At 48.3% G+C, this 23139-nt stretch overlaps 1 protein-coding gene across 2 annotated transcripts in view; it reads right to left on the reverse strand.

Annotated features, from left to right (window-relative positions):
• The window catches only part of Eepd1 (endonuclease/exonuclease/phosphatase family domain containing 1), a 104721-nt gene extending 81890 nt beyond the window's left edge, over positions 1-22831 (reverse strand). For both annotated transcript variants that reach the window (XM_004629575.2, XM_023713432.1), the window contains exons 1-2: positions 22730-22831; positions 21274-22306 (exon numbers count right to left, since the gene is read on the reverse strand). In XM_004629575.2, the coding sequence (XP_004629632.1) occupies positions 21274-22151 (878 nt within the window). In that variant the 5' untranslated portion in view covers positions 22152-22306; positions 22730-22831. The remainder of the gene's footprint in view (positions 1-21273; positions 22307-22729) is intronic.
• Between the last annotated feature and the right edge of the window lie 308 nt (positions 22832-23139).

Consider the following 23139-nt stretch of genomic DNA (forward strand, 5'->3'; position numbering starts at 1 on the left):
GTCCCAGTACTCGGGAGCGAAACCGTGCTTGGCTCAGGGGTGTGAACACCTGTGTGAGACTGCAGAGCACGCGTGCTTCCCGCGCAGCACCTAACAGACCTTCACAGCACAGAGCGCTCATGCTTCAGATGCCTGGCGGCCACACGACTGCTCCCTGAGTCACAAATTCCTTCTCTCTTACACACACTTTACAACCGTTTTGGGGGACAGGATCTCACTGCGCTGTCCAGGCCAGCCTCAGACTCCTAGGCCCAAGTGATCCTTCTGCCTCAGCCTCACAAGGATCTTGGGGCACAGCCATGTGCTACCAGGCCTGGTATAGATGCTTGTGCAAAAGCAGAAAGCCAGGGACCTAATGGTCCCCGCAGCACAGAGACTCCAGGAGAGGGACACCTGGAGACTTGCTGTTCCTCAGCTTCCTCCTGTCTTCACTCAGTGCGATCCAAGAGTCCCTGTGCCCAACGTTCGCACTCTGTCTGGCAACAGGATGGATTCTCATTAACAACTGCCCTCAGGTGCACGACATCCCAGGCCAGGAAAGCCGACTACGGTCCCCAGGACACACTCAGGATGCCACCTGCCCCTGCACAGCTTGTAATCAAAGATGGCTTTGACTTTTCTTTCCGATAGTTGAAAATGGCAAAACAATGTCTTTCTTTTCTTTTCTTTTCTTTTCTTTTCTTTTCTTTTCTTTTCTTTTCTTTTCTTTCTTTTTCTTTCTTTCTTTCTTTCTTTCTTTCTTTCTTTCTTTTTGATGTACATATGTTTATTTTAAAGCAAAATCAGCTACTTTAAGTTTAGAAGCACAACCTTAATAACACTGAATTAAGTTTGGGGTCCATTATATACTCTAGGTAAGTAAGACTTAATCATTAATTGTGAAGGCCAACAATATGTGTTTCATAACACCAAAAAATGGCATGTAGTTCAAGTGTCAGTGTCTCTCTGTAAATTTTTCTTGGAATACAACCACATTTGTTTCCACATTGCAGCTACTTTGGCTCAACAATAGTAAATTGAGTGAGGGTAAGAGATGACAAGGAGACAGTCGTGGCAGCCTATACCTGTAATCTCAATACTCCGGGAGGCTGAGGCAGGAAGGTCTGGAGTATGAGACTAGCCTGAGCAACTCAGCAACTCAGGGAGACCCCGTCTCAGGAAAAAAAAGACTAGGGGTGTAGGTCAGCGTGAAAGCCCTGGGTTCGAGCCCCAGTATTGCAAATAAAGAAATAACAAAGAGGGGACCCTATATGGCCCTCCAGAAACCAAGTAAAAAAAAAAGCCTGAAACATGTACTACCTAATCCTTGGCAAATAAAGTTTGCTGAACCCCATATTTTATTTTAAGAAGTTTTTAAAAACTGAGATAAAGCACAGAAAACATTAAGGTTTGCTTCTTTGCTAATATTAACGCTTCATTCCATAAAGAACCTGAGGCTGTCTGTGAGAACACAGAATAAACTCTAAGGAATATGGAAAAACAAAAGTTGAGGGGCTGGAATCATCGGGAGCACCAGGAGACGAGCCCAACGCAAACACGACCAGGAGCACACAGGCCCACCCCAGGTAGAGAGACGCACAGTTACATAGGTAGTGAGCAGATACACAGCGGAACAACTGGCATCCTACGGCATGAGGTACACAAAACCACGGCTCCTGGATGCAAAAACATCCTTCCCCCCAGGTGTGGTGCCGACATGTGGACTGCTAGTGTACGGAGAACACACACAGGCGAGGACAGCCACCGTGCTGGGCTTCCTGTGACAGAGCCGAAGGTGCCACTCACGCACTCCAGGTCCTCCCCAGGGGACTAGCACAGAGCCAAAGGTGCCTCCGTATTAGGAACCCTAATGCTAACCCTAACCTCTATCCCTAACGCTCTCCTCTAACCCTATCCCCAACACTAATAGTATCCCCTAACTCCTAATCCTAACTGTAATTTTAAATCCTAACATTAAACCCTAACCCTTCCCCCAGCCCTAACCTGGCTGGATCCCTCACGCTAAGATTCACCAAAGCTCAGTCTGGCTGCTCTCACTGTAGATGTGACCTTGTTTTATCAGCACCAGGCCTGCCCTGGCCAGGGTCTTCCTTCTTGTGGCAAGTATCCCAGTGAGTTGTGTTAAACGTGTCCACACCTGAGCCAGGTAAAATGGGCCTCTTGGGGTCCCTGTGGGGGATACGATGACATGTACACACATCCAAGACACTGAGAACAGCCCGCAATCAGCTGCAAGGCGGGGGCAGGACATTGGGACAGATGGGCTGAGAGCCTGCTTGGCTGCAGCAGCTTGGTGCAAGGCCTGCTAACCCTCAGGGCTTCCACTCTTTTTTGCTCTGTGTGTGTGTGTGTGTGTGTGTGTGTGTGTGTGTGTGTGTGTTACTGGAGATTAAACCCAGGATCTTCACACTAAGCTACATCTCCACTCCTTTTTATTTCTTATTTTGAGGTACAGTCTTGCTAAGATGCTAAGTTGCCCAAACTGTAGTCAAACTTGAGACCCCAGCAACCAGAGCAGAAAGCATCTTTCTCATGGGAAGGACCCTCCAGCCTGGCACAAAGGTCATCCTCTCTTTTCCAGGTTAAGTCAAACCTCTGGAAGTGAAGAACAAAGACGCAGAGAAGGAAGGGCTCCCGACTTCAGGGCTTGCTGAGCTTTCAGAACATGTGCACTACCCAGTCATCACCCAGGGCAATGGAGACAGGAAGACAGCCAAAGGCAGTCGCCCAAGGCTGGGGGCCACAGCTAGCTCTGGGAGGGAAGGACCACCATGCCCTGGGCCACTGGAGCCAGGACTGCTAATATTTCCACAGGACACAGGGAGGACCAACACCAAGAGGGTCTTCATGGCACCCAGCCGGCTCTCCAAGAGCCACACCAGGCTGGCACCCCAATGAAGAGTGGGGGTGGCAGGAGGAAGGGAGAGGAGAGGAGAGAAACTGAGTGATGGTTTGGTAGCATGGGCAAAGCCATGGAAATGGGGTCTACCCCTACTGAAACAAGGGGATGGAGCGACTACCTTGTGCTCCTAAGATGAGGGGGCACAGAGGGCCAATATGGGGAAGCACCTGATCAGCATGGGGGGGTCCAGACTCAGCTGAAGCATTAGTACTGTCAGGAAATGAAGCTTACTCTGACAATAGCAGGAGACAGTGGGGTCAGCAGGAACCTGGGCCAGAGGGCCAGGCCCGGGCTGTGGGCCACACATAGCACAGAAAGACAATGGCAGAGAGAGAGAGAGAGCATGGAGGTGGAGGTGGTGGGAAAACTCGGACCAGGATCTAATTGTCAGCGAATCAGGAGCCTCCTGAGGCAGGCACACTCCTGTCCCTGTTTTCCAGGGGGAAATGAGGCCCAGGGGCTCAGTGACTGGCTCTGAGTTAGAGGGAAGACACAGTGCAGTGACAACACATGAGAAGTCCAGTGAGATGTCATTTGATGCGTGCTGCAAGAACTCACTTTTCTAAGCAGGGAAAAATGGACACGTGACAGAACTCATCCGCTGCAAGTGGGTGATGCTTAGGAAATTTCTAGTGAGGTGACCATCACTACAATCGTCTTCCCCCAATTTCCTGTGGCTCATTTACAATGGGCCTCTGTTCCCATCGTGACCCCAACCTCCAATTCATTTCACATCTCTAAAACAATATGAAGAAACATTGGAAGCCAAAATACATAGAATCCCATTTGGATTTATTATTTTTCCTTCTGCTGAAGACATTCAAAGCATCCGAGAGCTACTTGAGAACCAGGCAGCTTCATTTTTAGCCTGTACACTCATGCCGTATGCTGTCTGCCTCCCACCTCTTTCTCCTCACTGGAGCAGTGGATTCGGCACTTTGGTATTTGTGCTATTTTTAGGTTTATAACAAGTCAGACATGAATCAAGTGAGCACCATGTAAAGTCAAATATGGTGTCATTTCAGTCTCAGATGTTTCCCTGTACACAATGAAGCCATTTTATTCTCCTTCAGCCTTCATTTTTATTTTACGGGGGGTGTCACTGAGAAAATGGACAACCATCCCAGAGTACGCATGCTCATACCTGAGGCCCTTGAAGACCACTGCTCACAGCTGGATACCTCAGCACATTGGACTCCTAAGAGCACTGGTTTTTCTGCCCAAAAATGAGGCACAGGGATAAGAAATCCCATCTCTCTGTCCTTTCCCCACACCCTGCTCCTCCTCAGATGGGGAGCACAGGCTGCAGGCTGCTGTCCTCCAGGTGCCTTGACCACCCTCAATCCCCTCGTTGGGAATCTTCCTGGGCATTTTCTTAGCTTCCGGGCCCTGACACATTCCCACCCTGACCCAGGGGATGTCGTACCCAGGCTCCTCTTCAGTTCACATATCCCAAGGGACGGCCAGCTGAGCGTGCCCAGGCCTTCCCTCCTCACACTGCCTCATCTGCACCTGAGCCCTTAGCTCAATCCACTCCACATCATCCCCCATGGACATGTGGGCCCACAGCTGCTGCTCCCCACAATCCCACTGCAGGATGTCACCCACAAATCTTCCTCAACCTCACAAGAACAGTGTGGCCACCTCTCCATTCCTGGCCTCGTCTGCTTCTCATAAAAGCGAGGCCCTGCGGCCCAGTGTTTCTACCGCAGCCATGGAAAGAGAGTCCAGCCCACCTGTGGTCCCCGAAGTTGTGGCACCCCTTCTAGTATCTTTAAAGTGGCCCAGGAGCCGTGGCTTTCACTGGAGACAATTCTGTTCCCAGGTGGACAGTCACTGGCAATGGCTAGAGACATTTTTAGTTGCCATACTTAGGAAAGAAAGGCCAGGGACTCGTTAAAAAATCATACTGAACACCGGCCTTGTCCCACAGCCAGAATAATCTGGCTCCACAGGTCACCAGAATGTGAAACTACAATTAGCTCAAAATGAAAAGCTCAAACAGGAAAGCCAGGAGCTCCAAGGTCAAAAGACCATACTGCAGAGCATATTCTTCATCAAAGTGCAGCCAAGCTCAGCAGGGAACACCTATCACCCCAGCTAGCTTGGGAGGGTGGAGAAAGAAGGTCACAAGTTTGAGGCCAGTCTAAGCAACTCAGCAAGACTCTTGTCTCAAAATACAATCATAAGGGCTGGGAAGGTACTCAGAGGCAGAGCATCCCAGGGTGTGATCCCCAGTACTGAAATGAATGAATAAATGAACACACTCATGGGTTGGAGACTCTCAGCAACACGGGCTCTCAGAGATGCCAGTATCCACGCTTGTGCAGGTCCTGCCTGGGGGAAGGGAGGGGCGGCTCACCCAGGGGAAGTGACCAGAGGGTAGAGATGATGTCAGCGTCCCGGGGAGGAAAACAGCACGCAGAGGCTCTGCAAGCACAAACTGCGAAGGGACGGCAGCAAACAGCGCCGTGCCATGCACACCTTGTCCTATGCTCAGCTGGGGGCTGCCAGGCAGAGAAGGGGGCCTGGGGACAGGGACAGGGAGGTCACACTTGGTCTAGGCAGTGGATTCCAACATGGTTTTTGTTTTTAGTATGTGATACTGGGGGTTGCACCTGGGGCCTTACACTGAGCTACATCCCCAACACTTTCTTTCTTTCTTTTTAGATCCTGTGTTGCTAAGAGTCTCCAGCCCACAAGTGCAATCATTTGTCCACTCATTTCGGTACTGGGGATCACATCCTGGGACGCGCTGCCTCTAAGTACATTCCCAGCCCTTATGACTGTATTCTGAGACAAGAGTCTCCCTGAGTTGCTCAGATTGGCCTCCAAGTCTTGCTAAGTTAACCTGACAGGGCTTCAACTTGCAATCTTCCTGCCTCAGTCTCCCACAACGCTAGGACTACAGGTGTGCGCCACCATGTGCTGCCTCGCTGCATGCTGACACTACCTACTGCCAGCCCCACCCCTCCTGTCCCAACCCAGAAGCACTCTTTTACCAACTTCACCAGTGCTGCCCTGTAAGATTTCCTTTCTGAAAAGGTTTTCTTCAGCAAATAAAGAGTTTTAGAACCCCTGGGTCAGGCCAATGTGTCGAGACTAATGTATCGTGGACTAATGTATCGTGAAGGCAAAAAAACAGGTACCTATACACTGGCTGGTCGAGGCGGATGGGCAGAGGACACTGAGGAGCTCAGTGTGGGCAACCAGAAGCATGGAGGTGGCCCCAGAACTGGTCCGGGAAGGAGCCCACTGCCATGATGTCCAACTCACGATCCTCCTGGGCAGCCGGCAGTACCCAGCCTGGGTCCCACTCTCTGTCACCGGGTGCTCGGGCTCTGTTGTCCCCACAGCCAGACTGAGCTCTTCACAGTCCTAGTGTTTGGACGCTGGTCCCCAGTCAAGAACACCACAAATATCTGGACATGCAGAGCCAGAGTCCTTGCTGCAAAAGGTGCTGGAAAAGGGACGCTACAAATGGACTGCTTCCCAACAGGGTGGGGCTCTGCTGCCCACCAAGACTCACAAGGAGGGAGTGCAGAGGATTTCCTCGCATAGAGAAGGAGCCAAAAGAGTAACAATGGGAAAGAAGGGCTCTAGGAGCCCTTCAGGAGGTAAAATGCACTGACCATAGGGCAAAGAAGGCGCCAAATATTATTTACATTTTCTGTTTATTTTAAATGCTTTACACAAAAACAAGGACGCCAAAACATAAGCTTCCCCATTGGCTTTGACCTATGCACAAGACCAAAGTTGAGGTCCCAGCTCTGACTTCAGCAGCCAATGGGCCATTTGGAAACCTGATCAAATTAAGAGACATTTTAAGTTGTTACCTGGGCTCCTTTGAGATTAAATCAGATGCCAGGTACCACTGGGCTCGGCTGAAACTCACTACGAGAGAACCCACAAATAATTACTCAGCCAGCCAGCCGCATACAGATCATCTTTCTGGCTATACTTACATGTGAGAAAGTAGAAGCAGCAAAGATGCAATTAACACTAAAGATAAAGATCTATTTTAAAAGAGGGTGTATTTATAACCCACACTGTGAGGGCGGAGACAAGTGCAGACAGGTCTATGGTCAGACACACGAGGATGCCCGTGCATGAGAGAGGCCAGCAGAGGGTTATAAAAACAAGAATCCCTTGGTGGTGTTTGGCTATGAAAGATAAATCCAAGGTTGTGGATCTCAAGCTTGACCTGTAATAACGGGTGACTTGCTGCTAGAGTTGTTCTGCACAAGTAAAATTCATTTTTAAATTAAACATTTATAACTCAGAGTCACTACATTTTTTTTTTAGTTGGTTTGTTTCAAGCTGGCAACAAACACTGCAGTTTCTCTGCTGGGTCCTCTTTTATTTGTATACATTGACTCAGGCATGAAGATACCCATCGCACAGCCAGAAAAGCTAGTTCATGCCTTAAAGATCTGAAGCATGGGAAAAGGTAAAACAAACTGGAAGGTTAATTATTATAAGAATATGGGATAGAAGATTGACTTGAGGTCTCTAAATGCATAGAGAGAACCTATAGGAGGTTCTAATCAACATGTTAAGAAAAATGGGCCTAGCGTTATAAAAAAATAAATAGTTCAGTGGATTAAAGCGCCTGCAAGCAGGTGCAGGACCCAGGGGTTTGATCCCCGAGCCTGCCATGCCAGCCCCGCTCCCGGGGGCACACTGAGCCAGCAATTGAGACTGGGCATGGTGGCACACACCTGCAATCCCAGCTCTTGGGATGCTGTAAACAGGGGGATCACTATGAGTCCAATCTAGTAGTGAGACCCTGAACACCCTACAGACCCTTCCCTAAAATACACACACAAAAAAAAAAAGAAAAAAGAAAAAAAAAGAAAAAAAAAATGGGCCTAAGTTTATACAGAAACTTGCAGTATATTTGAATGTGTCCCCAACGTTTACGTGTCCCAGCATAACACAGTGAAATGTCTTGGGAGGTGGTAACACGGGTCTGTCCTCCTGAGCAGTCAAAGTCATTCCTCTGGGCGTGGGTTAAGTCAGGGAGACAGTGAGGTTGCTACAGAAGTAAGCTCTACAAGCTCTACCTGCTTTCCCTTTCCATCTCCTCACCACCCCCACCCCCCCAGTAGCAGGGATCAAACTCAGGACCTTGTGCTTGTCAGGCAGGCACTTATGCCGCTGAGCTATATCTCCGGCCCCAACCTTTCCACCTTTTACCAAAGGTTGATGCAGCACCAAGGCCCTCACCAGGTGCTGGTGCCACGTTCTCAGTCTGCCTAAACCCCCACACCAGGAGGCAAACAAGTTTCTGTGTTTTTGTTCATTGTAAATTGCTAGGTCTCAGGTCTCTGTTACATCAGCAGAAAAGATGTACAGGTTGTGTGTGAGTGTATGGCCACAGCACCATAGACACAAAGCCAGCTGGATGCTAGAATGGATCTCTACTGGGGGCCAGATGCGTAATGTGGGTCAGGCACATGGTGCTTCTCACTAAGCAGCTGTCAGAAGCCAAAACTAGCTAGAAACCTCAAGAACACACTTTTTTGAACATTCAAGACACCCCCTCTTCCAAGGACAGGTCTAAAGACACATGGGTCACACTTATGCTTGTCATGTATGGGGGGGGGGTGAAGAGGAAAAGACCTCTGAAAAATAAAAATCACTGAGAAGCAGAGACCTCTGTTGAAAGTCGACAGGTCCCAATCACTGGAGTCTAAAGATCCAGCTCTTCACAGCTGGGTTCCAAAGAAGACAAACACACACATAACTTCATCTGTGGTCACTTTGGCAGTGTCTTGTGGCAAGTACTTCCTTAAAGGTCTTTCCTGGCCTGGGGAATATCTATGATTTGCAGATACCATATGAAATTTCTGAAGTGCACATTTCATTATAAACCCTGCCCTATACTGTGCATTACATTTTGGCTACATGTAAAAAGTGCTAACCTCCCACCTATAATAGATAACTTAAACAGAAATTGAGGATACCAGGGCACTTCTTAAGGACTGGGTCAAAGCCCAAATCAGAGACAGTGCTCCATCCAGAATCATAAAGCACACCAAATGGAATCTGCCTAGGCAGGGTCCACTGCTGTAGGATGCTGGGCACTTTTTCCTATTACAAAGAAATTGTTCCACATGCTGTCCCTGTAAAGTGATTCCATGACTCCAAGGGGCAGGAAGAGGGGACAATAAGATGAAAGGGAGTGAGCACAAGGAACTGCTTTATTTTTTTTTTTTTCTAGCTTGCAAATGGGATAGAAAGCTGCCCACCCAGATTCAAGCAGATATTTCTCCAAAGAAGGAAAATTAAATGGCCAATAAGCACACAAGAAGATATCAAACATTGTTATTCATTAGGGAAACAGAATTGAAGGCCTCAGTGGGATAACTCTTGGCCCCCACTAGAATGGCAATAATAAAAACAATAGCAAGTGCTGGTGAGGTTTGTGGGAGAAACAGGAGTCTTTATACAATTGCTGATGTGGGTATTCTGGAAATTCTTTAGAACGTTAAAACACCAACTGACCAACTTTAGCAACTCCGACTCAGGTATAAATTCAAGGGAAATGGAAATAAATGACACAAAAAACACTTATAACTATTAATTAAAGCATTATTCATAATAACAAGAAAACAAAAACAATTAATATACTTATCAACTGATGAAGGGATAAAGAAAATAGGTTACATATATACAGTCAAATATTTAATATTGTAATATTAAAAAGATATATAATACATGCTCACAGGTGAGAACATTATGTTAAGTTAAAGAAGCCTCCCATAAAAGCTTGTATGTCAGATAATTCCATTTATTTGAAATGCCTGGGACAGGCTAGTAGATCTACGGTTTCCTGAAGCTAGAGGATCAAAAGTGTTTGTTAATGTTTATTCGGTCTCTTCTTTGCATTGACAGAGATGTTCTGGAATCAGGAAAAGGCAGTATCTGTGGAAGTCTGTGAGTATACCAAAAAACACTGAATTTTACATTTTTAAGGGGGATGAGTTGTATGGCTTGGAAATCCTATTTCAGTTAAAAAACAACTCAGCCTTTGAGCAGTTCAGCATTCCTGACCTCACCAGATGGTAGGGTGGGGTGGTTCCCTTTGACATTACCTTAACCCACTGCTGAGCAGTACATCCAAGAGACAGAGTCTCCTCCTGGTAAACCCTGTCTCATCATACTTTTAGTCAGAGAAATGTCCACCCACTTCATCTCCTGCTTCCATCTCCAGCTTTATAGATTTGTAACCTTTGTATAGAAAAATGCTGAGGCAGGAGGATCACAAGTTTAAGGCCAGTCCAAGAAACTTAGCAAGAGCCTATCTTAAAAGATTTTTTTAAAAAGGGCTGGGGGTGCAGCCCAGTGGTGAGTGCTTATCTAGCAGGTACAAGGCCCTGGGCAAAATCCCTAGCACTTCAAGTTACTACTCATAATAATGATTATTATTATTTAAGCATAAGAAACAGTGGCTGGGATCGGGTAAATTCTGCCTTTCCCATATTCATTAGGATATGTTCCCTCGTCCATAGACTGGACATGCTTTACCCTCCTTCTGCAGCAGTTAGGTGAAGTAAATGCCCAATAAATGTGAGCAGCCACATGTTCTATTCAGACACTTGCCTGCTGTGAGGAAACTGCTCCATGCACATGGTCCCTGCCCTTGTACCGCCCCTGGGGCAGATGGTATTAATGAGCAATATAAGAGAATGACTGCTGTGGTTAGGGACCTGTTGGGAGGTGCCTCACGACAGATGTCAGAGAAAGCCAGCTTGAGCCGGCTCCACATGGCCCTTCTGAATCTCACCCTTCTGCAGTAGTTCTAGAGGACACCAAGCTCTGATCAGCAGACAGGCACTAGATCTCTACCTTAAGTTGGTGCCAGAGTTTGACAAACTGGTATGTCAATACTGCTTGTAGCAAACAAGGAGTGCTGGGGAAATACCCCACACTGGCGATTATGGAGGACAGAAGCGCAGGCGAAATGAATCCCAGCTCTTGAGAGCTGGACCGTCCTCCTGTGGCCTCCAAGAAAGCTGCCCATCTTGTCAGAGAGGAAAATCCCCCCAGGAACTTAGAGCTAGCTTTCTCCAACCTTGAACTGTGAAGTGAACACTTCAAAATTATCTCTCCAGAAAAATCTCAGAGGAGTATGCTTCTTCCAAACAGCCAAAAAAGAATCCTTTGGGCAGGTTTTCCTAAATTATCTTGTTCTAGGCTGTCCTGTGTCCCCTGAAAATGCATAAATTGAAATCCTAAACACCAGTACCTCAAAATGTGACAGTATTTGGAGACAGGGTCTTTAAAGAGGTAATTAGGATAAAAGGAGGGTGTCCGGGTGTCCCTGATGCAGTAGGGCTGGTGTCTTACAGAAAGAGGAAATTCGAATGCAGCCAAGTAGAGGGAAGGCCACGTGAAGACACGAAGATGAACGCGAGCCTCAGAGGTCTTCTCTACACTTCAGGGAGAGAAGCTTCTGGAAAAACCCCACACTGTTGGCGTCCTGGTCCTGGACCACCTGTTCAGAACTATGAGACAATAAACTTTGAAGCCATGAAGCCTGTGGCACATCACAAAGGAAAATGCTGACTAGTCCTGGTGTTAAATAAAAGTAAAAACTCAGTGTTATTTCACTGTCTTAATTTCTGAAAGGTCTGAGAGACTTTCCACTGAGACCTTGGACAACATAGTAATGGGCTCTTAACTTTATAACTAGTTACAGTTTCAAATGATGGGTCCATAATAACCTGCAGTTATTGCCCGGGTATGGAATGCATATTCGGCAAATAATGTCTCTGAACTAAATAAGTCAAGGACAGGTACTAGTGGCTTAAAGACACCATGCATGTTCTCCTAACCAATCTCTACTCAAGGGACCCAGTGTACTGCTCCCTGGCCCTTTGTAAAACATGCTGCAGGAGTCCTTTGCATACTGAGCACCCTAGTTGGATCTGGGTGCACAAGGTCATGATGCCCTTTACCCCAAATCAACAAGTGTCTAGATGGTTAATACTAGTTGTTACTATGGTTTCCCAAAACATGAGAACAACTGATGAACAGGAAGTGTGAGCAGAAAGAGAAGTTGTTTCTAAGAAAACAAAGATGATAAAAGTTTTTATAAAGCAAGTTGTATAAGATACTGGAGTCAAAATAGGTGTGGGCAAGACTGTTATAAAAGACCGATAAGTTATAAAAATATGATCCCCTGCACCCAGTTTGCTTTGCAAATAGCCTCACTCTACTTTAAGGAAACAAAATAAAGCAAACACATACATTCACACACACACAATGATATAATTATGTATTTGTACACTTAGGAAGGATCATGACCAGAGGAACATAAATCAAGTGGGTTAAGTAAACTGGGTGTGGGGACCACTTTGTATTTCCAGTGCTCTGGGGAGCTGGAAGATTCCAAGTTTGGGCCCAACCTGGGTAATCTAACAATCTAGCAATACTCTATCTCAAATAATACATAAAGAAAAGGGGAAAAAAGAGGGATTAGAGTCCAGTATGTAGGTTAGAGGAGGGGTAAAATACAAAGATGCAGAAAAGCTCACTGAGCTTAGAGTAGCTTTTTATCAAACATTAGAGATGAACTGGTTGGACTACAACCCAGGCTCTCCCACATAAAAGCCACATGACCCAAAGTAAAGTTTTTAGCTTTCCTGAGCCACCTCTTCTATGTCTATAAGAAGAGACGAGCATAATTCCACAGGTGACACAGCTCAGCCCTGGGACATGGCCACCATCCATGCTAAGTATCTGCTTTTGCCTGAGCACAGGAAAAACCCAACACCATCAGGTATCAGGGCTAGATGGGACACATTCTACTGTTCAAAACAAGACTAAAAACTTTACAAGACTGGGAATCATTCTGTAAAAAAAGCCAAACAGTACAATGACATCATGATCTGAGGCTTCCCACAAAGGAAGGAAGGACCCAAGTGCACTGGCAGTAAGGTCCAAGGCCACACCCAGTCACCGGGACCTTGTTGCTGCTCGACTTCTTACTTTTCCCCATTGCAGAAGACAGATTTAAAAAAAGAAAGAAAGAAAGAAAAATGGAAATAGGCAGAATTTGTATAATAAATAATACATTCTGGAGAAGTTTTTTTTTTGAACAGAGTATTAGATCAATATTTTAAGAAAACAATAATCCACTTACAAGCTCCCTCCATAAAAGACACCAGGTATTTAGCATTAGCTGAGAAAGACAAAAATGCCTGTTAACCTTCCAGTTTTGGGCTGAGTAAACAACATGCCAGGCCCCAGAACTGCCACACAGGAGACTGTCACCGTGGCCGTGGGAACAGTGTTCTTGGTGCCGAGTGCTCCATTTCAGGAGTTCATAGCAGCCTCCAGATAAAACAATTGGAGGCTCAGCTTAACAGCTTAATCAGGTAATGATGGAACCAAAATAGAAGTCTCAGGAAACTGGGGCCGGTTGGAAGCATGCAACAAATCAACATTAGTTGGAAAACTGCAGCCAGGAAAGCAACCCAGGGTTTCTCTACACAGGAGCGTGGAAGCAGGATCTCAGTCATCTCTTTGCAATGACACACTGACTTGGAGGATACCTGCTAGAGCTCCTGGACACTGGAGCCCATGTTTGGCAGCTGTCAATCAAAAGACTCCAGTGAGAACTGTGGCCCTGTCACAGGAAGAGGGTTGGTACAGGTCTTACTCCAACTTGGTCTTAAATGTCCAGCAGGAAAGCATTGTATCATCAAAACAGGGGAGTAACTAATGACAGAAAAACATAAAAGTACAGGCTATAAAGAAAGAAGAGGCTCCATGCACTGCCCCAGCCTCTACTGGCTGACTCCAGCTCTACCTACATCTTACAGCTTTAAGAAGTCATGATTCCCAGTCCCAGCAAGTCTTCTAAAAACGTGCTTCAGCTTCTTTTGGTGTATTGATATTATGCTACTTTACTGTACTTTCCAGAACTCTCAGGTAAAGATGTAGCTTCTTGTACAGGGGCGCCAATGTAAACATTCTAGCTGTACAAAAATTGCCAATGTAAACATTCTAGCTGGTACACTTTGTTACTTTTGTAGTATAATATAAATTTTTGCTCTCTACTCCAGACCACGCTTATATTCCCTGAGGCCTTTGGCTCTACAAAGCAGAGGCCAGATGCAAGGTTCTAAGTCTTATAGTTGAGAAGTTTAATGACACAGTGGTCACATAGCAACACAGGTATCTCTGTTTAGTGTATTCCTTGACTACTTTTAAGATTAAAATGGGGGAAAATTGGATTTCTAATTGAGAAAACAGGGAAGAGTCTAGAAGCTCCTAAGTCCTACCTATTAATCTGAGCAAAAACCTCAAAACCAATAAAAGTTACTACTAAAGATAGAAGGTTCATGCCAAATACTGCCTAACTTTGCTTGGTTAACGTTGCCTTCTTTTCCAGAGCGCCAAAGGGTGCTCATTCATTCAGCAAGAACTCCCCATTCGAAAAAAGAAGAAAGAAAGAAAAGTAAAACAAACTGAACAATGGAATCCAGTCTCCTATGTCCTTTTAGGTAAGCCAAGTGAGACTTCTGAGCACTCAGCATGAAGCCGCTGTAAGATGATGAATCTTTGGCCCCTCTGTATCTCTTAAAAATAAAGGATCTAAGTCTGGGTGGATAGACTGGGTGTGGTGGTGCACACCTTTAATCCCAGCACTTGGGAGGCTGTAAACAGGGAGATCACTTCGAGTCCCATCTATGCAGTGAGACCCTGTACACACTGTACACCTTGCCCTAAAAATAAAAAAAAAAAAGTCTGGGTGGGGCAGAGAATGAGGTAGGATAGAAACAATAAAAGAGATAGAAAAGAGACATGGAAAACCCTAATTTAAAATTGTACTTTTAAGAAGACTGCATTTTCAGGACATAAAGTTGCCCAAGACTGTCTGCACCTACACTCCTGGGCTTCAAGGACCCTCACACCCAATAGCCCTTAAAAATACTATAAGCCAGGGCCAACCAGATAGCTCATTGGACTAAAACGCCTACTTAGACAGGCGTAGAGTGGGGTTTGATCCCCCGTGTGCCATGCCAGCCTCACCCCCAGGGTTTGCTGAGGTGCAGCTGAGACTGGGTGTGGTGGTGCATTCCTGTAATCCCAGCCCTTGGGAGGCTGAAAACAGGAGGATCACTAGGAGTCTGATCTGTATAGTGAGACCCCGTACTAAGAAATACATAAAAGGAAAAAAATACTATAAGCCTGTAATTGTTTCAGTTAATAAAGCAAAAGGCAGAAACCTGACCTTAATTAAGATAGAGAAAAAGGTTTGAAAGTTTCCAAGAATATTTTCAGGCAAAACATTTCAGTTTACCCATCTTAAAAAAAAAAAAAAAAAAATTGAACCCAGGCAGGCTTTTGTCCTGTAAAATCAACCATTGTCTTTCTACCATCCCCTTTTTCCTGCAAACCAGGCTCCAACTTGTACAGATTCACAAATTCCACAGATTTCTACTGCCACAAACACATAAATATTCCTAGCTCCAAAATGTACCACTCCTCTATTTCTTCAAGTGTGTACTTTTTGAGTTCTTCCTAATAAATCCCTTTATGCCTCTTAGAAACAGTGGACAAGGGGTTGTGAGTCACTAAGGTTCCTAAATGTTTGCTGAGGCCCAACAGCCTGTCCATGAGAGCCAGGTATTTCCATGGTGTCTCCTGGGTGTTTTGATGTGAGCTTTCCACAGACCACAATGTCAATGATGAGCAAGCCACCATTTTATTAGTGAAATGCATCATTTTTTTGCTAGTGGCAGATATTACTATTAGAAAACTCTGATATAAAGCCCTGTGCCTCATAAGCAAGGTGCCTGCTGTTGGGTGTCACAGATGATAAGCCTGATTGGGGGCCCTGCTTGGACCCCACTCCTAAGCCAGATATGTGTCTATCACCACACACCACATGCTCCTGACCTCAAGCCCTTCGCTCTGCACAGGCCAGCCCCTCCTGACTACCTGCCATGTCCTCCCCTGCCCTCCTGGCTGAGGCCAGCTCTCCACACACCTGCAGGGCCACATAGTCTAGTACCTGATTCCAGAGCTCTGTGCCCCTTTAGCTACAGTGTCTTCTTCCCAGTACCACACATCACCTGACAGATACCTGATGAATGGGGATCAGCCTGGCCCAGGGTGGTATCTCTGTGCCTCTGACCTCATCAGCAGTGTGCAGAACAGGTGCTCAGTAACAAGGAACAGAACTGCTGTCTGAGAAAATCACCTGGAGCCCCAAGCACAGCCTTGTCCTCCAAGCCACAGATGCTGAAAAGTACATGTTGCCTTGTCAGATGCCCCATCTGTGCGGAAGAGAGATCAGAGCCTCTTACTCCACCTGCTTAGGACCCAAAGCCCCACACTTGTCAGGCCCAGCAGGACAGCAGGGAGGGTGAGGTCAACCAGGTCAGCCCATGTTTCTTAAATGCCTTGGAGGCTTCAAGGGACCTCAGGGCATTTCAGACAGGCCAGTGCCTAATCCACATACCCTCTCATATACAGGCAAGTATGCAGCTTCACCTTCAGAAAGGCCCCTCTCTTCCATAAGCACCACCTCTGAGTCCTGTGCAAAGCCACCTCACGCAACTCCATGCAACTCTATGCAACTCTATACAGGAGCCCCCTTGACCAGCCTCTGCCTCTATCCTTCTGTGGCCCCATCTGCTTATACAAGAGCCCTGGCATCCCAAAGAGCAGGGTCTGCCTCTCTGTACTCGGGTCCTGCCATTCCAGGCCTTTGTCTCAGAGCTCAGCCAGGCCCTCACAGGCCTCTCACATTGCACCCATCTGCTGGCCCCGCTCATCACCAATGTCCAGTGCAGGCCCTGCCTGACCCCTCCTGTCCAAACAGGCTTCTCCGCAGTGTCCCTCCATCATGCCCGCAGGACTTGTGCCCACGCAGAGTCATTTATCTGCTTGTAGACCCATCTGCCTCCCACCTAGAATGGAAGCCAGAAGACCACAGCCTAGGCCTGTTCTTCATGCTAGTCCCAGAGCCGGACACACAAGCTGGTACCTGGAGAAGGCTCCCAAAACTATTGTATGAATGAATGAATAGTAAAGGAATAGATACCTCCTAGGGAAACCAACACTATCAAACTCCCATAGTCAAAATCAAAATGGGCCCAACTTTGTTGAAAAGCAAAGTACATACACCTTTCTGTTTAGTGAAATAAACCCAGTGCGGAGCGTACCAGCGGGTCCCTTTCACACACAGCATTCCTAGGACACCACAGCAGTCTTACTGCTGCCCACCTTTCTCTCTAGAATTAACCCACAGCTCCTTGGCTCAAGAAGCCGGAACTCCACCTTGGAGTCAAGCCCAAGGTCACAGACTCACAGTTGAAGGCAGGGTAGAAGGACCCTGACACCCCCTGGAAGCCTGGCCACGAGCCCCATCCTCTGCAAGAACAAACACAGGAAGGGAGAAAAGGCCTCCAGAGCCTAGGGTGGTCCCCAGGGTCTAGGTGAACCCCTCCCTTCCCAAGGCCCTGGCAGCTGGCCAGCCCAGGACCCCACATGGAAGAAACCATGGGCAGGCATTAGGCTGCCTAGATCAGAAACAGGACATGTAATCAGGCAGGTGTCTGGCTCCCACACGATCAGTTCCCAAGGTCACACAATGAGATTTAATCCCTCCGGGCCTCAGTTTTCACAGGCATCAAAATGCACCACTTCTACTTTAAGAGGATTACTGGGTATTCTGTTTCTAGGTGTTCTATCCAGCTGTATCTATCTATCCTTCAGTTGCCCAATGAACCTGTTACTCATATGAGGAAAACACAACTTGATATCAATCACACTCTGTGACTTAGCCCAATAAAACCCAGCATACTGGACTGTTCTAAGGCTGGGCCATACCAATGGGCCCACGTATTTGATTCTGCAAAATAACTGGGCCACACCGACTTTAGCTTATACACACACGCAGCAGACATCCAACATATTTTTCAATGGATAAGTCCAATGACAAGATGGGTTGTGTCTATACTGATCCCACTCATTGAGTCTGATAAAACCAGCATCTCTTTTCTTCACAACCGGGTGTGTAGCGAGACACTAACCAACCTTACGTTCTGATACTGTAGCTGTGGTAGAAAAGCAGATGTAAACCATTATAAAGCCAACAACTTTGACACCAGAGTTTCCTCCCCACATAGGCTGTGGGGAAAATGTGCCAGTGGGTTGCTAAATCTTTTCTTTTCTTTGAGATTATCTGTCAGCAACCTCATGGAGTAGACTTTCAGTATCCAAAGGGTGAAAAATAGAATAATTATTTGGCAAAAAAAAAAAAAAAAAAAAGTCGTAAAAGTCTTCATTCCATGTATGCACTCTCACTATGTTTTGCAAGGATAATCAGCAAAAGCATTCCTCTCTCTGGCTTGTTCCACAAATACTGAACAAGGAAGAACACTGCCTAAGACTGAGGTTTGGCAAAAGAATCTGATGAAATCTATAAGTTCTGTGCCACCAACATGGTGTTCCTGAGGGTCCCTGGTGACTCATAATTACCTAGCTCTATGCTGTTCTACCTCAGGCTTCACATGCAAAACACACCATCGGCCAAAGCAGCAGCCTCTTGGGGCAAGAAGAGACTTCATCCCTCCACCCACACTGGTACCCTTTAGCCAGGAAAAGTCACCTGCTAAAGCAAGCTTGCAGAAAGGACAGTGAGGAAATGGCTATTCCCTTTGCAAAGCTGTCTACGGGTTGCTTTAAAAATGTCTTCACAGTGAGCTTACTAAGAAACTGGCACAGGATTTGGCAAGTGGCCTGAACTCAGCAGGAGCTGGGACACCTAACCCAGGGGCAGGACAGAGGCGCTGCACTCACCAATCATGATGTGCTTGCAACATGCATTGGTCTAAGGTTAGAAGGTCTAGGTCCTCGTCCCAGCTGAGTCACTAATGAGCTGTGTTTCAGACAAGAGTCCCCACCTTCTCTGCTTTTTGTTTTTCCATCCAGAATCACAGAATCACTAATAAAAGTAATTATTTGCCTACTCCCCAGAAGTAAGGGGGAAAGCAAATGGATGTGACAGTTGTGAGAAAATACAAAGGCACACCCGGGAATCAGGGACCTTTTCTAGTACGTGTATACATGTGTGAAATAAGAGCCCTGTGGAAAATCACCTGCATCCATTCTTGCTCCTACGAAATTGTTTCCTCCTGCTAATAAAAGGAGCGGCTAAAATGTAAGATGTCTGTGGACCAGGAAGAGCACACAGCTCTTGGAGAATGGGTACTGCAGTCTGTCACCAAGGACCTGTGATCCACTCTGACAGCTTTTGGTGCCCTGAGACAGCCACACAGGCAAATGCACTCACCCACCCCGGCTCTGTGGGGGATCAGACCCTAAGCCTATTACTTCCTGTGAGCTTTTCCTAGTCTCACCTGAGACAGCAATGAAACGTCTTCAATACATCATCCCTGCTTTAGGAAATCCGTAGAAAAGAAGTAGGACAAGGCTGCACTGGGCAGGAGTGCTTAGGGCTCCTTCCTGTGAAGCCCTGGTGGTCCCATCTCTGCAATGCAGGGTGAGCCCAGCTGCTTCAGCCTCCTGGGCCACTGAGGCTGCAGGCATGCACCAGCCCACCAGACTCTCAGCCTCCCATTTTCCACCATTCTCATTCACAAGTCCTAGAAGCTGAATCAGCCTCTTCAACCCTGACCAGAAAGAACATCACAGGGTGGAGCTACAGGGATAATCAGAACCAGCCAAGAATGTGAATAAGTACCTGAAACACTGTCATTGGTCTTGCAGACAAGCCAGCTCAGTGCAAGGGGCTTCAGTGAGAAGCTCGGAGGAGCCATGATTGGCCAAGTCCTTGTACCCAAACTCTAGTGTGCAGCCAAAGCCCCTAGAGGGGCATTAAACACAGGAACCAGAGTTTCTGAATTAGTAACTGATGGTGCTGGTCCAGGACCATGCTTGAGAGAACACTTACAAAACTGAACAGGCCAAGGCTGCCTGAGTTGTCATTTCTGCTGGGCAACTTCAGATCCAGATTCATCCCTCTTTATCTCAAACTGAACCCTGAGAAAATTCCTGCTTCATAGGAGGTATCTGTGTTCCTCACTACCCTCCCCCCACTTATCCGTTCACCTGTGCTGCTGCAGATAACGACTATAATCAAGTCATTTCTGAAAAGTGCGGCCACAGCTAAGTCCCTGGGCACAAGTGTGTTGGTGTGCACAAGACAGTTATGCAGGAGTGAACTAGAGGGCCAAGCTGAGGACCCAGCAGTTCAGGAAGAGCACTCCCAGCCTCCCTGGTCCAGTTCTCTGACCCAGTGTGCAGTCCTTCTCTCAGTGACAAGAGCATGTCACTGGGACAGTGCCAGGGAAATGCTGTGACCTGCTTTTCTCCTTGCTAATTTGTCCTGATCATCTGCCACGATGCACTGTGATTTCCCACAGAGAGCTCACTTCGTGTCACCAAATTGTCACCCAGCCAGCCTCACCAGCTACCTACCCAGTGCAGAGGACAAGACAGTGAGTAGTCACAATCATAGCACCTCTGGCGAATGTCGGCAAGAATCCCTCCAAAACAGCATCAGAGGATTTCTGACCTGGAAGAAGCTGATACAAATACTTCTTTCCTTCTCAAAACAGACTACATTATAGCGCAAGCTGTTTTATCAACAGCAGGAGTTCCTGCTAAGACACAGTGTTTTGTTTTATGGGGAATTAACGGAAGTTCCTACAGAGACCAGGGCCGTGAACAACGTAAACACTCTCAGATAACAGCCTATCCTATAGTCTCTCTTTGATTCAAATGGGGAAATCTGGCTGGTCTTGGGCTTTTCTAGCAATGGTCAGAAGATGTAACACTAAAACCCAACTTAAGATTAACTAAGGAGAAAGCATAGAACAATTCTTTCACAGCATTTTGGTAACTATAGATGGGGTATGGGTTTGCAAATACCTTGACTTACAGATAATTCTGTGAACGTGAATAGGTGTATTTGGTGGAACAAATACGATTTTTTCCTTCCATGAATAAAAAAAATCTGATTAGTTCTTTCTCACATGCAAACTATACACCATTTTCCAGGCTGAGTCCCTGTTTCTACAAATACTGTGGAGTTCTGGAAATCAACCTTCTCCAAAGCAGTGGCACCAACACACACTCCACTTACCCCAAGCTAAGGTCTATCTCAGACCCACCATACTCACAGTACATACCTCAAGCCCTAACAGCTGTGTTCAGAAAATTGCAGATCAGTAAGAGAGCCCACTCTCAGGTGACAGTACTGGCTCAAGCTCTGAGAGCAGGATTTAATACTCTTGCCCCCTCCAGGCTCCCAAATGAGGATACAAACTCTACCCACCACCAAAACGTTTGCCCAGCACCCCTGGTAGCTCTCAACTCACCTGTTTTCCAAGAGTGTCATGCACACCACCTCTCGCACGCCAGGGTTATTGGCCTTCTCTACAGAGCAGCCCTGCAAGTTCCAGGTGGCCAGCCTCAGCACTGGCTGCCCATCCCTCATGCCGCCAAAGGCCTCCACTGAGGGCCGCGTGGAGATAATTTGCGTGGGCCCCCCTGGTGGCAGGTCCAAGTCCTCGCTCTGCAGGCTCAGTGAGGTGGGGCTGGGGTGAGGCTTGGCGGTGAAGGTCAGACCCCCGTTGGTGTGGGTGGATGGGGGCCTGGACTTCTCGGCAAACACCTGGTGCCTTATCCTGTCCAGGAAGGCAGCGTTGATACCATCCATCCTCACCAGGTCCTCTACACTGCGGAAGGGGCCGTGCTCACGGCGGTAATCCACGATGCTGAGGGCCATCTTTTCTGTGAGGCCTCGAACACTCATGAGCTGGGCATGGGTGGCCGTGTTGATGTTGACCCGGGGCGTGAGAGGCACAGCGGTGGCCAGGTGATGAGGCTGCTGCTCAGCCAGCAGGTCCCGCCGCAGGGAGCTGGGAGAGTGCTGCACAGAGCTGCCCTTGCTGCTCACACAGATCTCAAACTTGACCTGCTCCAGTTTGGTGGCGCCCACGCCACTGACCAGTGCCAGGTCCTCCACCTTTTTGAAGCCGCCGATGTATTCTCTGTACTCCACAATGCTGTGGGCCACAGCCCGGGTCACCCCAGGCAGAGTCATCAGCTCTTCCTCGGTGGCCGCGTTGATGTTGAGTCGCTCCTGGTTCACCAGGATGTTGCTGAAGTTGCAGGCTGCGCTGAACTTGCGGCTGTGGGACAGGTCAGAAGGGTCTCTGGGGATGGAGCGGTGGCAGCCCAGGGTGCTCCCCATGGTCGGCCAAGGGTGGGGCCCCAGAAGGTATCCCCACGACAGGGGAGCTCACAAGGCCAGAAGAATGGCAGATACAGGACTTAGGTTTTGATGTTTGCAGACAAACACCAACTCTCCCATGTCTTGAGGATCCAAATCACCTTTTCCTTGACCACCTAGGGAAGAGAGGAACACACAAATCCTTTGAACTGATGTGCCACTAGCGCTCCCCACACACGCAAGAGTTCGGAGTTCGCGCCCAGGAGCTCGGAGCAAGGACTGCAGCGGCAAGAGAGCGCAGACTCGCAGAGGCTGGGTAGTCTCCCTGGGGTCCTGGGGAGGCCTCCCCCCTTACTATTCCCAGCCCTCCGCCCTCGGTTTGGGCACATCACAGAAGAGGATGCACCTCGGAAACTCCAGCCCGCAGGATGGACCTGCGAGGGGATCAGGGTCGCGCCCCCTCTCGGAGCTCCAAGGGTCCGCCCTGAGGAACGCGCGGGCCGAGTCCCTGCGCTGCCTGCAGGACCGACGCGGCGCCGCTCCCCAGGTAGGAGAAAGGCAGCCGCCTAGGCTGCGCCAAGACTGCCCGCCGCGCTTACCCGGGCAAAAGGGCCCGCACCCAGCTCGGCGTGGTTCCGAGGGAGCGCGACCCGACCCCACGCCTGCACCAGGCGGCTGCTCGTCGCGGTGTCAAAGCCGGAGTCCCGGCCGCAGACCGCGCCGCCGCGCAGCCCCGCCTCCTCCCGAGCCCGCCCCGCCCCTGCCCCGCCTCCCGGCGCTCCGAAGGCTTGGGAGCCGAGTGCTGCGAGGGCGCGGGGCGGGGCCAGGCCGCCCAGGGCGGAGAGCGACTCTAGAGCGCGGGGCGGAGCCCAAGGGCGCGGGGGCGGAGCGCGGGAGCGCCAGCCCGCGGCCTGGACGCGCGGGTGTGGAGAAACTGAACGCGGGGGGTAGGCTGTGGGGCGCGGGAGGCGGAGCCTCGGAGCGTGGAGGAGGGCCGGGGCGTGCGGGG

The sequence above is a fragment of the Octodon degus genome, unplaced genomic scaffold (genome assembly GCF_000260255.1).
Source record: "Octodon degus isolate 3935 unplaced genomic scaffold, OctDeg1.0 scaffold00031, whole genome shotgun sequence".
Taxonomy (NCBI): domain Eukaryota; kingdom Metazoa; phylum Chordata; class Mammalia; order Rodentia; family Octodontidae; genus Octodon; species Octodon degus.